Source organism: Pelophylax lessonae (assembly GCF_965119305.1).
Source record: "Pelophylax lessonae genome assembly, chromosome: 6".
Lineage (NCBI taxonomy): Eukaryota > Metazoa > Chordata > Amphibia > Anura > Ranidae > Pelophylax > Pelophylax lessonae.
The window spans coordinates 266,934,662-266,947,086 of record NC_138773.1 but is presented as its reverse complement, the minus strand read 5'-3'; the positions used below and the strand labels follow the sequence as shown (position 1 = coordinate 266,947,086).

Sequence of the window (12,425 nt, the reverse complement as noted above, 5' to 3'; positions counted from 1 at the left end):
GACCAGGGGTTTCCCACAAAGGAAGCAATAAAAAAGAACAGGATTCATTTTCATATAAGTACATGGTACAGCAGGCACATATAAGGAATATGAATAGATGGCTTTACATCATAAGCGTGCGCAGACACCTGGCACACCCTTATCACTCTGTGTGGTGCCGAATCCCCCTACTGCCCGGGCTTCCTCCAATGTTGTACCCCCCTCCACCGCAGTTCTGCTGGCTTCCCTCCTCTCCTCTCCCCCCTGCTACTGCAGGGGATGTTTCAGGAATGAAAGCGGGGGAGGGGCTAATCAATATGTAATTTACCGGCCCCTTCCTTTTCTAAATGAACACAGTGAACACACTCACTTACTGTGTTCAATCATAACTGAAGCATATTAAAACTTGGTTTACTATGCTTCTGTTTGTGAATGAACAGGAAGCTGCTCAGCACAGAGCACGTCCTATTCATTCACTGTCCAGTGCAGCTGAGGCTGCAGAGAAAGGCATAAGTGTTTGAGCTTTGGGATGCACACTCTAATGCAATAGCCTGCACACACCTATGCTTTACATATTCTTTAAATTATGATTATTATTACGATGCAGATTTTCCTAAGAAAGACTTATATATGCTCCTTTATTTAGCTCCACTTAAGCTGGTCCTAAATAGTTCAGTAGGGACGGGCCGCATTTTGATTGATTTATGGCAGTTCCCATTCAAAAGGAGTCGACCTAGTGATCAACTCCTCTCAAACAGAACTGATGGAAAATTTGTGTTTGATGAGTGCATTCAGCCAATTGGCTGCAGGGCCGATCAGTGATCAGAGGAGTCCCACTGTCAGAACACAATAGCACATCAGGGAGTATTCCTTCATATGCCTCGAAATGTGTGGATGGGAGAATCCATTCCGTTTTTTTTGACCAGCCGGCTTAGCCAGTCAGGATTTAGAGATCAGTCAGGAGAATATTTATAAAACAATGAATGCAACATTCAGCAAACATTCACTGCAGATGTACCTTCCTGGTGCATATGTTATGAATTACAGTAATTCATTCACTTGCAGTGAATTTTTGGTGAACGTCATATTCACTGATTTATATGCCACTAATAGTCTCTGCCCTGTTCACTACCTGCCCCTGTGCACACTCAAGGGAATTCAGTAAATCCCTAATGACGCTTTTCTGAAACGTTGGCCCTTCGAAATGGCTTGTGCCAGATTAAAAAATCCCTGCCTCCTGTTTTGGTAGCTTTACCGACATATACACCAGATTCAGGTAGTGTTTAGATATTGAAACTAAATGTAATTAAAACCAACCCTAGGTTGGCATACAGAGACAGCAGAGTGCCTGTCTCTGTACGCTGTGTAGCAAGCAGCAAATTTGTTGCCGCTACCCCCCTCCCCATCGCTACAGTGGGTGGAGCCTGATGAAGAAGCTGAGGCACTACTTCCCCAGCAGACAGTGGTTAGATTCTATAGCCAATAGCAGGCTGTCCATTGGCTGAGGATCCACCCATTCATGCTGTCAATCACAAAGGCAGCAGACCTGATGAGGAACTATTATCAGTAAATCTGTCCACCCAGCTTCAAAACTCCTCTGCCCCTTCACTGACTGTGTGACCGCTGCAGCTGTAGGTGGGCAATGGGTCTATATAGACACTCCAGAATCAGTGCCTCTCTACTTGTTTTGCATACCACAAATTTATTTTTACAACCGACACACGAACACCAACATTTCTCAAGTGGAAGCACGATGGAATTGTCTTAGACACCCTATATGAATATAATAATAATATGAATAATAGTAACCCATTGGTTATGGCCAGCTCACCACTGCTGCGTGAAAATATTCAAGCCTCCACTGCTGCATGAAAATCTTCAAGCCTCCTTCAGGGTGAGATCCGGATGCCAGCCAGAACTTCTTGTGGTTACAAGGGAAACAGCATGCCTGTGTCCTGACGCGTTTCGTCCGTATAGACTTCAACTGAGGACCTCAGTTGAAGTCTATATGAACCCTCTTCAAGCCTCTCACCCTGAAGGAGGCTTGAAGATTTTCATGCAGCAGTGGAGGCTTGAATATTTTCACGCAGCAGTGGTGAGCTGGCCATAACCAATGGGTTACTATTATTCTGCTTGAAAAATCTGTTCTTATGTAAGCATATTGGATTTGGGGTTTTTTACTTGGAGTGATTTGTACAATAAATGTTGAAACGGTATCACACTATTGTGCCCCCATTTTTATTTCCATGACACTTCTGAATCCATGATTGGAATACCTATGTGGAAGTCATCAGGCATTGACGGGGATATCCAAAGGTATCAAGGGTCCAATCTACCTATGCTTACAGGCGTATATTTATAATATTTCCGGTGAGTGCCCACTACTAGGGGGGTCACGCTTGGTGTGGTGAAGGTTGGAACCTGATTACGGACATCAATACACCGGGGATTATTATTATCATATGAACTGTCGGGGGATTTCAAGAACATTTCATTGAGTCTTTAGACAGTTTTTTTTTTCCTTTTGAGGACTTTATGATCTATGATATATGTTTGATATATTGAGCGCTGCTGGATGCAAACAAGTGCTGGACTATACTTATCTTAGTACTTTTACAGTATTTTTTTTCATCATTTTCATACATATAAAGTGTAATTGTGCACAAAATATTTCACATAAAGTCCATTAATTAAATGTGCTAAAATAGTGACAGGTGTGAAGAAAAGAGCTTCGTGCTGAATGCTGGACACCACTTAGATCCACCACCTGCGTGATCCCTCTACCATCAGCTGGTAAATCACCACAACAAGATGCCCCCCATTTGCATGGACAGGGGGTGTTGGGGTGAGTTACGAGCTGATTGGAGAGGGATCACGCAGGTGGTGCTCTCCTGCGATCGTTTGGTAAACAGGGAGAAGACCCACCTGCTTATGTAAACAAAGCAGGTGGATCTTCTCTCAGACAGGCAGGGACAGATCAGCAGTTTAAGCTAAGCCGAAACCGTGATCTCTCTGTGCCTGACACAGAACCCCCTCCACACACACAGTGAGTAATCATATAGGCATACACTTAACCCTTTTGATCACCCCCAGTATTAACCCCTTCCCTGTGTCATTATTACAGTAACAGTGCATATTTTTAGCACTGATTACTGTAGTAATGTCACTGGTACCCCCAAAAGTGTCAAAAATGTCAGTCAGGGGTCTGATCTGTCCGCCGCAATGTCGCAGTCCCGCAAAAAATCGCAGATCGCCGCCATTACTAGTAAAAAAAAAAAAACAACAATAAAAATGACATAAATCTTTCCCGTAGTTTGTAGGCATGATAACTTTTGTGCAAACCAATCAAAATATGCCTATTGGGATTTTTTTACAAAAAATATATAGCAGAAAACAAATTGGCCTAAAATTGTAAAAATGTTGATTTTTAAATTTTTTTTTGGGAATGTCATATAGCAGAATGTGAAAAATATTGTTGTTTTTTTTTTTTTTTTTTCAAAATTGTCGATATTTTTTTGTTTATAGCGTAAAAAAATAAAAAATCGCACAGGTGATCAAATACCACCAAAAGAAAGCTCTGTTTGTGGGAAAAAAAGGACGTAAATTTTGTTTGGGTACAGCGTCGCACGACTGCGCAATTGTCTGTTAAAGTAACGCAATGCCGAATCATAAAATAGGGCCTAGTCAGGAAGGGGGGAAAATCTTCCGGGGCTGAAGTGGTTAAACCGCTTCTCTTCCAGTTTCAATGAATGGCCGCATGTCTTTTTAAGCTGAAATTTTTTTTCCCTATGCTAGAGTCACCAGTAAGGTATTTGTATATCTTTGTCATATAGATACATAGTTACATAGTAGTTGAGGTTGAATAAAGACAATAGTCCATCTAGTTCAACCTGTGTAGGTGTGTGTGGCTGTAATCATCTCACATACCCCTGAATGTTCTGATCCTTGAGATGTAAGTCTAAGAGTCTTTTGAAAGCCACCATACTACCCGCAGAAACCACCTCTTGTGGTAGAGAATTCCACAATCTTGTTGCCCTAACAGTAAAGAACCCCCCGCGTTGCCTGAGGTTAAAACGCTTCTCCTCTAATCGCATTGTATGCCCTCGAGTCCTCATGCAATCCCTTTGAATGAACAGCTTTTTTTCTAAGCTGGGATCCCCATTAAGATATTTATAAATTGCTATCATGTCCCCCCTCAGACGTCTCTTCTCCAGAGTCTGTCCAAGAGTCTTTTAAAAGTAGCCATACTCTCTGCAGTTACTACCATTTGCGGAAGCGAGTTCCACAATCTTATTGTCCTTACTGTGAAAAGCCCTTTGCTTAGCCTTATGTTAAATCTCTTCTCCTCTAACCGCATTGTATGGCTACATGTCCTCATGCATTCCTTGCGACTGAATAGTTATTTTTCTATGCTGAGATCACCGTTGAGGTATTTGTAAATCGCTATCATGTCCCCTCTCAGGCATCTCTTTTCCAGGGAGAATAAATCAAGTGCTTGTAAGCGCTCTTCATAATTATCCTCTTAAACCTCTTCTCTAGAAGGAATACATTCAATGCTTGTAGTCTTTCCCCATAACGGAGGTCCTCCAGTTCCTTTATTATCTTTGCTGCCCTTCTCTGGACTCTCCAGTTCCAGCACATCCTTCCTGAGGACCAGTGACCAGAACTAGACGGCATACTCAAGGTGTGGCCGAACCAAAGTCTTGTGGAGTTGGCTTTCTATTGAAGGTAAAATTTTGCAGGGAAAAAAAAAATTGACCATACAATGCAATATTGTTTTATTTTATATACTGTAGAGTTGTGATCCAATAAGCTATTTTATACATAGGCTTCATTTTATCTCTCAAGCTGAAGAGTCAGAGAAGAAGTCATAAAATCATAACTCCAGCTAAAACTCTATTTTTTTTTTTTTTGGTTTGACCTGGCAAGGGTGAGAGCCTCTGTCAGATGTTTTGGGGGTAGTTTCCCTTCACTTAATTTAAATAGAGAAAGAGCTTAATAACACTGAACAGACAGCACTTAATAACACCAAAGACAAAGAGAATGTTGTGAATTATATACTGTATATGATTAATTGATAACACTACTTACATTTCCGACCCAGCCAGTATGGCTCATCTCAAAAACGGGCTAAGTAGAAAAAATACACAAAACATGATTATTCAACAAATGAATGCACATATGTTCCACACATACACCCCCCCCCCCCCCCCATCCCCTTATGTCTGCATTCCAGCAAGGACATATGAACCAGGCCAAGACAAAAGATATCATGGCGGCACATTGGGGGGAGTTTGGGACAGCCTGCATCATAGCTACGTACTTACTGTATAAATGACTGCTCTTATCAGGAGGATGAGGGGATGGAATAGGGGATTGATTTAATTTATCATTTCAATTGCCCTTTAAAATGGAACTAAACTTAAATTGTGGAATTCATAAAAAGTGTCTATAACACTCTTTAGAATTGTGTTAGGCCTTCGCTCAACAAATGTCAGTGCCTGCAACAAATTCAACTACCTGTTGAAGAGAGGAACATTATCAGAGGCATGGTGGGGGCAGCACTGTGGTTGGAGTGTCCATACCACAGACATGTGCATGTTCAGCCCCAGTAGCACAAGTGTCATCTATTGCTAAGATGCAGTTGGGTCATTCAAGTGAATGGGGCTTCGCCGCAACCACCAGCAATGCGCGCAGTTGTGGCATGGTAGTGCGGGCTTTAAGGGGTTAAAAAAGACAGTGAGGAAGCAACATAATGCCTTCTCAGTGCCTGACAAATGCCCTCTGAAAAATGAACCACTGGGGATTGCTCTTTAGAGGGCTACCACAAATGTAAGCAGGCTCTAAATATGACAGTCTTCACAGCCAGCTTGTTTTTTCTTTGCAATATCTAGGACATTCTTATTCTCATCGACCACGGGGGCATTCTTTCTTCCACTGACTACCAGGGCATTCTTTCTCCCATTGACCACCAGTGAATGCTTTCTCCTATTAACCACTGGGACATTCTTCCACTCACTGACCGCCAGAGCATTCTTCTTCCCACTGACCGCCAGGGAATTCTTCCTCCCACTGACCATCAAGGCATTCTTCTTTCTGCTGATCACTGGGGCATTCTTCCTCCATTTGATTGCTGATACTAGAGCATTCTTCCTCCTACTAACTGCAAGGGTACAAATCCTCCCACTGACCGCCAAGGGATTATTCCTCCTACTGACCGCCAGGGCATTCTTCCTCATGCTCACTACTTATACTGGAGCATTCTTCCTCCTGCTGACCATCAGGGCATGTTTCTCCCAACGACCGTTGACATTAGGACATTTTTCCTCCCATGAAGGGCCAAGGCATTATTCCTCCCACTGTCCACCATGGCATTACTCATCCTTCCTTACATCCTTACTCCTACTGATCGCCAGGTCATTCTACCTCGTAATGACCTCTGACAATGCTGCATTCTTCCTCCCACTAACTTATGACACTGGGGCATTTTTTTTTCCCACTGACTGTTGACACTAAGGAATTCTTCCTCCCCCTGACCACCAGGGCATTCTATCCTTTAATGACCGCTAGAGCATTCTTTCTCCCAATGATGGCTAGGGCATTTTTTTTCCCACTGATTGTTGACACTAAGGAATTCTTCCTCCCCCTGACCACCAGGCAATATTTCTCTAAATGACCCCAAGGGCATTTTTCCTCCCAATAACTGCAGCTGATACTAGGGCATTCTTCCTCCTACTGACTGCCTGGGCATTAATCCTTCCACTGACCTCCGGGGAATTCTTCCTCCCACTGGCCACCCAAGTTTCATACCTACCAACAGTTCCAGATTTGGCATGACTGTCCTGTAATGTAAGGGAGATCCCAGGGTCCTGTGGACGCCAGGGTAATCCTGCTATGTTCCAATTAAGTCTTACTTCTCATCTCTGTATTTTGGTTGCAACACCCTGCCTCTCAGACCCTGCCCACCATTTGATATGTACCAGTAAGGGATAAAGTCTACACTCCTGTTGCTGCCTATTATTCTAACCCCTCACTGGGTGTTACTTTTTCTCCAGTTCAAATGTTAGGAGAAACCTAGTGAGTCACTGGAACAAGTTTAAAGGATGGGAAAGCAAACCTTTCAAACTTCGCAGTCTAAAGCCAGTAACTCATTAGGGTAGTAGGCTCACTGGACCTTGGACCTTTTTAAAACAAATCAGTGGTAGCAGCTGCTTTATGTGCATCACAGGTTCCCTTATGTATCTGCTGTCACTTGCTTCTGAGCTTGGAGTTTATCCTCAGAGATCTCTCGGACAGAATACCCATGACATACATGAAGATGTCATTCAGTCCTCTAACATAAAAACCACCTAAAACTGAACTATCAGCTTTAGTTGTCATTAGCCCGATAATAGAGTGACTGCAAACAGAACCTAACATACCGTTGCACAGTTCCAGGTTGTAGAAGCATTGGCATGGTCACATATCACAAGAACAGAAACATTTTGGACTCTTTTCAACCACTGAACTGCCAATCTCTGATCTGTCACCCAGTTCATTCCACATATGTAATGGTCACTGAAATCATCACAGAGAAGCGTTAGTATATGTTACATTGTACTGTTTGATTTCCAATATGTTTAAGATAGATAGATAGATAGATAGATAGATAGATAGATAGATAGATAGATAGATAGATAGATAGATAGATAGATAGATAGATAGATAGATAGATAGATAGATAGATAGATAGATAGATAGATAGATAGATAGATAGATAGATAGATAGATAGATAGATAGATAGATAGATAGATAGATAGATAGATAGATAGATAGATAGATAGATAGATAGATAGATAGAGTACTTACATAGATAGATAGAAAATGCAGTTTACTCTTTTAACCAGTAGAGGGTGCACCATAACAATTTTATCTGCTCTACCTTTATTATACTGTTTCATATAACACACAGTCACTCCTGGTTTTCTGTCAGTATTTAATATTATTTTACATGAACCATCATTGTTTATTAACAATATGTTAAAACCCAACATTTCAGTTGATTTTTTTTTTTTAATCACCATTAAATTAAAAACAGTGTTACCGTTGTCAAGCATTAATATTAAAAAAAAAACATTTCTTTATAAACTGTTATTAAGTTAAAGAAATAGCTTCAGAGGATATATCGCTATAGTAATAATAATCTGCAACCTGCACATCCAGAGTCAAAAGCCAATTCAGAATGATTTCTATAGTTGTTTGTACCTAGCCCATTGCGCTTTGCTTTAATGAAAAAAAATAAAGTATTTCATGGCTCACCACATTTTTTTTTTTTTTTTATAACCCTTTTGCTTATAGTAGATGTAAACACAATCATTAAAATCTCTTAGTTTTAACAGCCGGTAGTAGTTTTAACAAGGTCATGTCATTTACAAAAGGTTTCAAATCTGAGGCTTTCTTTAAAATAATACCTAATGACCTTTCTTTCTTTCCTTTCAAGGTCTTGTTTCAGGCACTTCCTGTTATAGGGTGACAACGCTCTGTCCCTGTCTCTCAATTGTTGTCCTGTGTTTTCATCCTGTCACAAGAGCTTCTGATAAAAGCTACAGGTGGCATTCCAGCACACCTTGCAAAGATATGGGTTACTGTTGTTATCAGAACCTTCTCCCTGCTCCATAGAAATGCCATTCAGCCATCATTGGCATGCATACACAAAGCTAGGAAATGGCTTAAAAAGGTTGCAGGAGTTCAGCAGCACTGAGATGTATTAAAAAAAAAAAAAAAAAGTGAAAAAAGTGAAACTGTTTGTTCATTACGACACCCCAAACACAGATGGCACCAGATCGCATGGTACAGCAGTACCATGTAATCCAGTGGCTGTGCATTTTATAAAGTAGTGTATGCACTATGTTTGGTATGGCACAGTGCAATTTTAGCCCATTTAAATGAATGGGCCTCAATAGCACTGCAACCGGATCGCATGTGAATGCACGGTGCGTTCCTGTGTGAATCGGCTTTAATCAAGAATCCGAATAGGTCATTTTTAAATTATCTGTGTAGGCTTATTTTGGGATATTCTTTTACACCCTATGTATAAATCTGATATTTCAGCTTTGGAGACAGTGATCAGAAGTCACTTGAACTCCTAAAGGTGTAAAGCTACTATTCTATCAACTGCCAGCTCTCACATACTGCCTCCCAGTTCCTAAGTATACATGACACTGTCAAGTATCATGCTTTTTTATATTACCTATGGGTCTGTGTAAGTCCTTTGTATCTAGATATAGAACGCTTGTTGTGATGCATATATAGAAAATGAAATACGTCTTGGAAGGCTGTACTATGAAAAGTTAATGTTTGTTCCCCCAAAAAAGAAATATGTTGATCACTTTAAGTAACCAATGTAAAGGGAAAAGCTGAAATGTAAAGGTTGCTCTGGAGCTTGGTTAGTTATGGAACATATTAAATGTCTGGTACATGCAGACATGTTGTAGGGACTGTAGGAAAAGTTACAAACTCTGATATGTTTTCTTACAGCAGAGTTCTGGGCATTTTATCAACCCCCCCCCCCCCCATATGTTCTTGACCACTTTCTATAATTTACTTTACTTTTTTTTTTCCAGCAGTGCAAATACCTTTTTTTTAGGTTTTAATCCTCCACGGGGAGGTACATCATGTCCACCTGCCATTGGCTCCTGGGATAGGAGTGTCATCAGTCCCAGGAGCAGGGGCGGCCCGTCTATTGGGGGCGTCGCCACCCCTATCCATGCGTCCGGCCCCCTAATCTACATGCAGGGCGTCGGACGCATGGATTCCAATGGGTTTTTTTTTTTTTTGAAGCACGAGATTAAAGCCAGAGGCTCTAATAGGCTTCATAAAAGGGTGGGTTCGGAGCCCAGAGCACTGCGCCCCAAGCCCACCCAGTTGTGTGACAATAGCGAATGAATATTCGCTATTGTCACATGGATTCTCCTCCTGGCCAATCAGGAAGCGGGTCCTGAGACCCGTTACCTGATCGGCCGAAAGGAGAAGCCATGCCATTGGCCGAGGAGGAGGAGGGAGGAGACACAGGAGACCGAGCGAGGGGGAAGCCGCTGCTGCTGACTGCCGACTGCCCTCCACATGTCCAGGGTGAGTGAGCCGGCGACCCGTATGCAGGCTTGTGTGCTCCGGGGGGGGGGGGGTATGATGGACCATCTGCCCCCCCCCGGCTCATGGAGCACCAGCCGCCACTGCCCAGGAGTCAATGGACATCCGCTGCTTGTAGGTTTGCCCAGCCACGCTGTGTATAATATGCGCATGCGCGAGATAGCCAGCAGCGCTGTATCCCAGAAGAAGATACCAGTGGGCTTCAGATGCCCTTACTGAAGATGGGACAGCAAGGTAATTTTTTTCTTTTTAAAAAAGAATTTACAAAACCTACATTCACTACTAATCCCGTTAGATATGGGATTAGGTTGAAACAACACAGGGTGTTTTTTTAAAAAAAAAGCACTGGAACTCTTTAAAAAGTGTTTATCCGAGCAGCAAATCTCTACAATACATGCATATTTTCCAATGTTTTATCCCCTTAAAGATCCAACAAGTACAGAACAGTTCCTGTCAATCTGCCAAAATGCACTCAGCTCCTATTTTGTGTTATTAGTTGACAACACAGGGCACTTTTGTGGGCTGAGGGGTGTCAGCCCTGTCCAGTGTGTTTTTGCTAAACTACTCAAATCAACTTCCTATAATTTTCTCTACAACATAGAGACCACTCATTCTGTAGTCTCGGGAACAAGGAGGGCTATTTTGATTACTGTGTGGAGGACAAAGGACAATTCTGAATTTCAAACCTGATTATTATTTTTCACTTATTGAACAAATATACCAAAATGCTGTCAGTGTTACATTTAACAGCCACGAAGTAAGAGAATTTAATGGCTTACATTTACATATAATTCACTCATGCAACAACTTAAATGAAAAATCTCTTAGGCTCGGGTCACATATATGCTGTGCGGGAACTGCAGCAAATCCTGTGCGTATCATGCACTGCATTGAAATCGCATGGCTTTCATACAAACAACAGGGGCTGTTAATGATAAGTTAACCACACTCCAAAACGGTTCACAAAATGCAGTGTGATTGACAGAATCGGATTGCATGCATGGGGATCAGATTCCAGTGAGGGTAAAAAAAGGGTCCTGCACCTTTTTTGTGTGGATTTGGTGCGATTTGAGCCATACAAATTAATGGTTTAAGTCGTATCGCAAAGACATCGCATGTGATTTGAACAGGAATGCGGTGTCCAAAAGCACATGCGGTGTCCTGCAATGTATATATGTGAACCCAGCCTTAAAATTGCTTTCTGCTCCAGGGTAGTGAACAAAACCGGGATGCCAAGTTTGAACAGTTTTATAATAAAAATAATAACATTAATAATGTTAATAATTGTACTATGAACACTCTTACCCGGATCTAATTTCCGTTGGTGCAAGAATTTCCTTAAACACTAGGTTTGTGAGGGATTCTGTGTTTACGGAAACCAGTCTCACTGTGGGGTTTTTAGCTCCTGACTTGGGGAAAAAGTATAGTTTAATATAATGCATTAAGAATTTATAGGATTCATTTCATGTAATTATTTGAAGGCATACAACAATGGCTCTACAATGTTATGCAGTCCGATGCATGACACCATGATGACTTGTGTTGGTGCCACTTCAACTAATTCCACCGAAACTGGCATTTTTTGGGTTGTCAATTATGGGTGACATCACAGGATTTCCTATTTCTCTGATGAACTCCAGTTACAAAATTTCTCTGTAAAGGTTTTGGGTTCCAGCCCCTCCTATATAAGTCCATAATGAAGGTGTCCCTTTGCTGTCATTGGACTCCCCAGTTATTTGCTGAATGTATTTTTTTCAGTGATGCAATAATAGTGAACAAGCTGCAGTACAACAATGCAGGAACCAAGAAGCTCTTTAGATGCCCTTCACAGTATTTCAGAGTGTGTTTAACATAAATGTGCAGCACTTTGGCCCCCTCTCACCTTCCACATATTCCTATTGGCTAGTGAGAATGCCCATCGTAGTACTGGGCCAGCAGGAAATGCAGTAGGTTAAAGGGGGCAGCGAACTCTCATCACTACCAGGGGTGTTGAAATTTGGATGTTGCAAGGCTGAAGAATCTGGGGCACCAAGAACACTGGATAAAGAAATTCAAGAAATGCAAGATGTCTGACATGTAGGGTTATGACCTGAACATTACTATTAGGCTACTGCCAGATTGATTTATTTCCAATGTGTCACACTGCCACACTATAACCTGGCTAAGGCAGTTTGGCTGAAATGTGAATTCTGGTGGAGATATCTCAGCAGTGGTTATTTGGTCACAGTTGACCTTTAGGAACACGTACGTCAAAAGCTCATAAGCTCTTCTCCCCCCCCCCTTTTTTTTTTTTCTTTTGTATTTTCAATAAACAGTA

At 41.7% G+C, this 12,425-nt stretch overlaps 1 protein-coding gene across 1 annotated transcript in view; it reads right to left on the bottom strand.

Moving 5' to 3' along the window:
* The window catches only part of LOC309558737 (dipeptidyl peptidase 4-like), a gene marked incomplete at its 5' end in the record, with an annotated part of 178,779 nt that overhangs the window by 47,985 nt on the left and 118,369 nt on the right, over nucleotides 1-12,425 (bottom strand). The window contains 3 exons of the mRNA XM_082261785.1: nucleotides 5,071-5,109; nucleotides 7,401-7,536; nucleotides 11,414-11,517. Coding sequence (XP_082117911.1) covers nucleotides 5,071-5,109; nucleotides 7,401-7,536; nucleotides 11,414-11,517 — 279 coding nt within the window. The remainder of the gene's footprint in view (nucleotides 1-5,070; nucleotides 5,110-7,400; nucleotides 7,537-11,413; nucleotides 11,518-12,425) is intronic.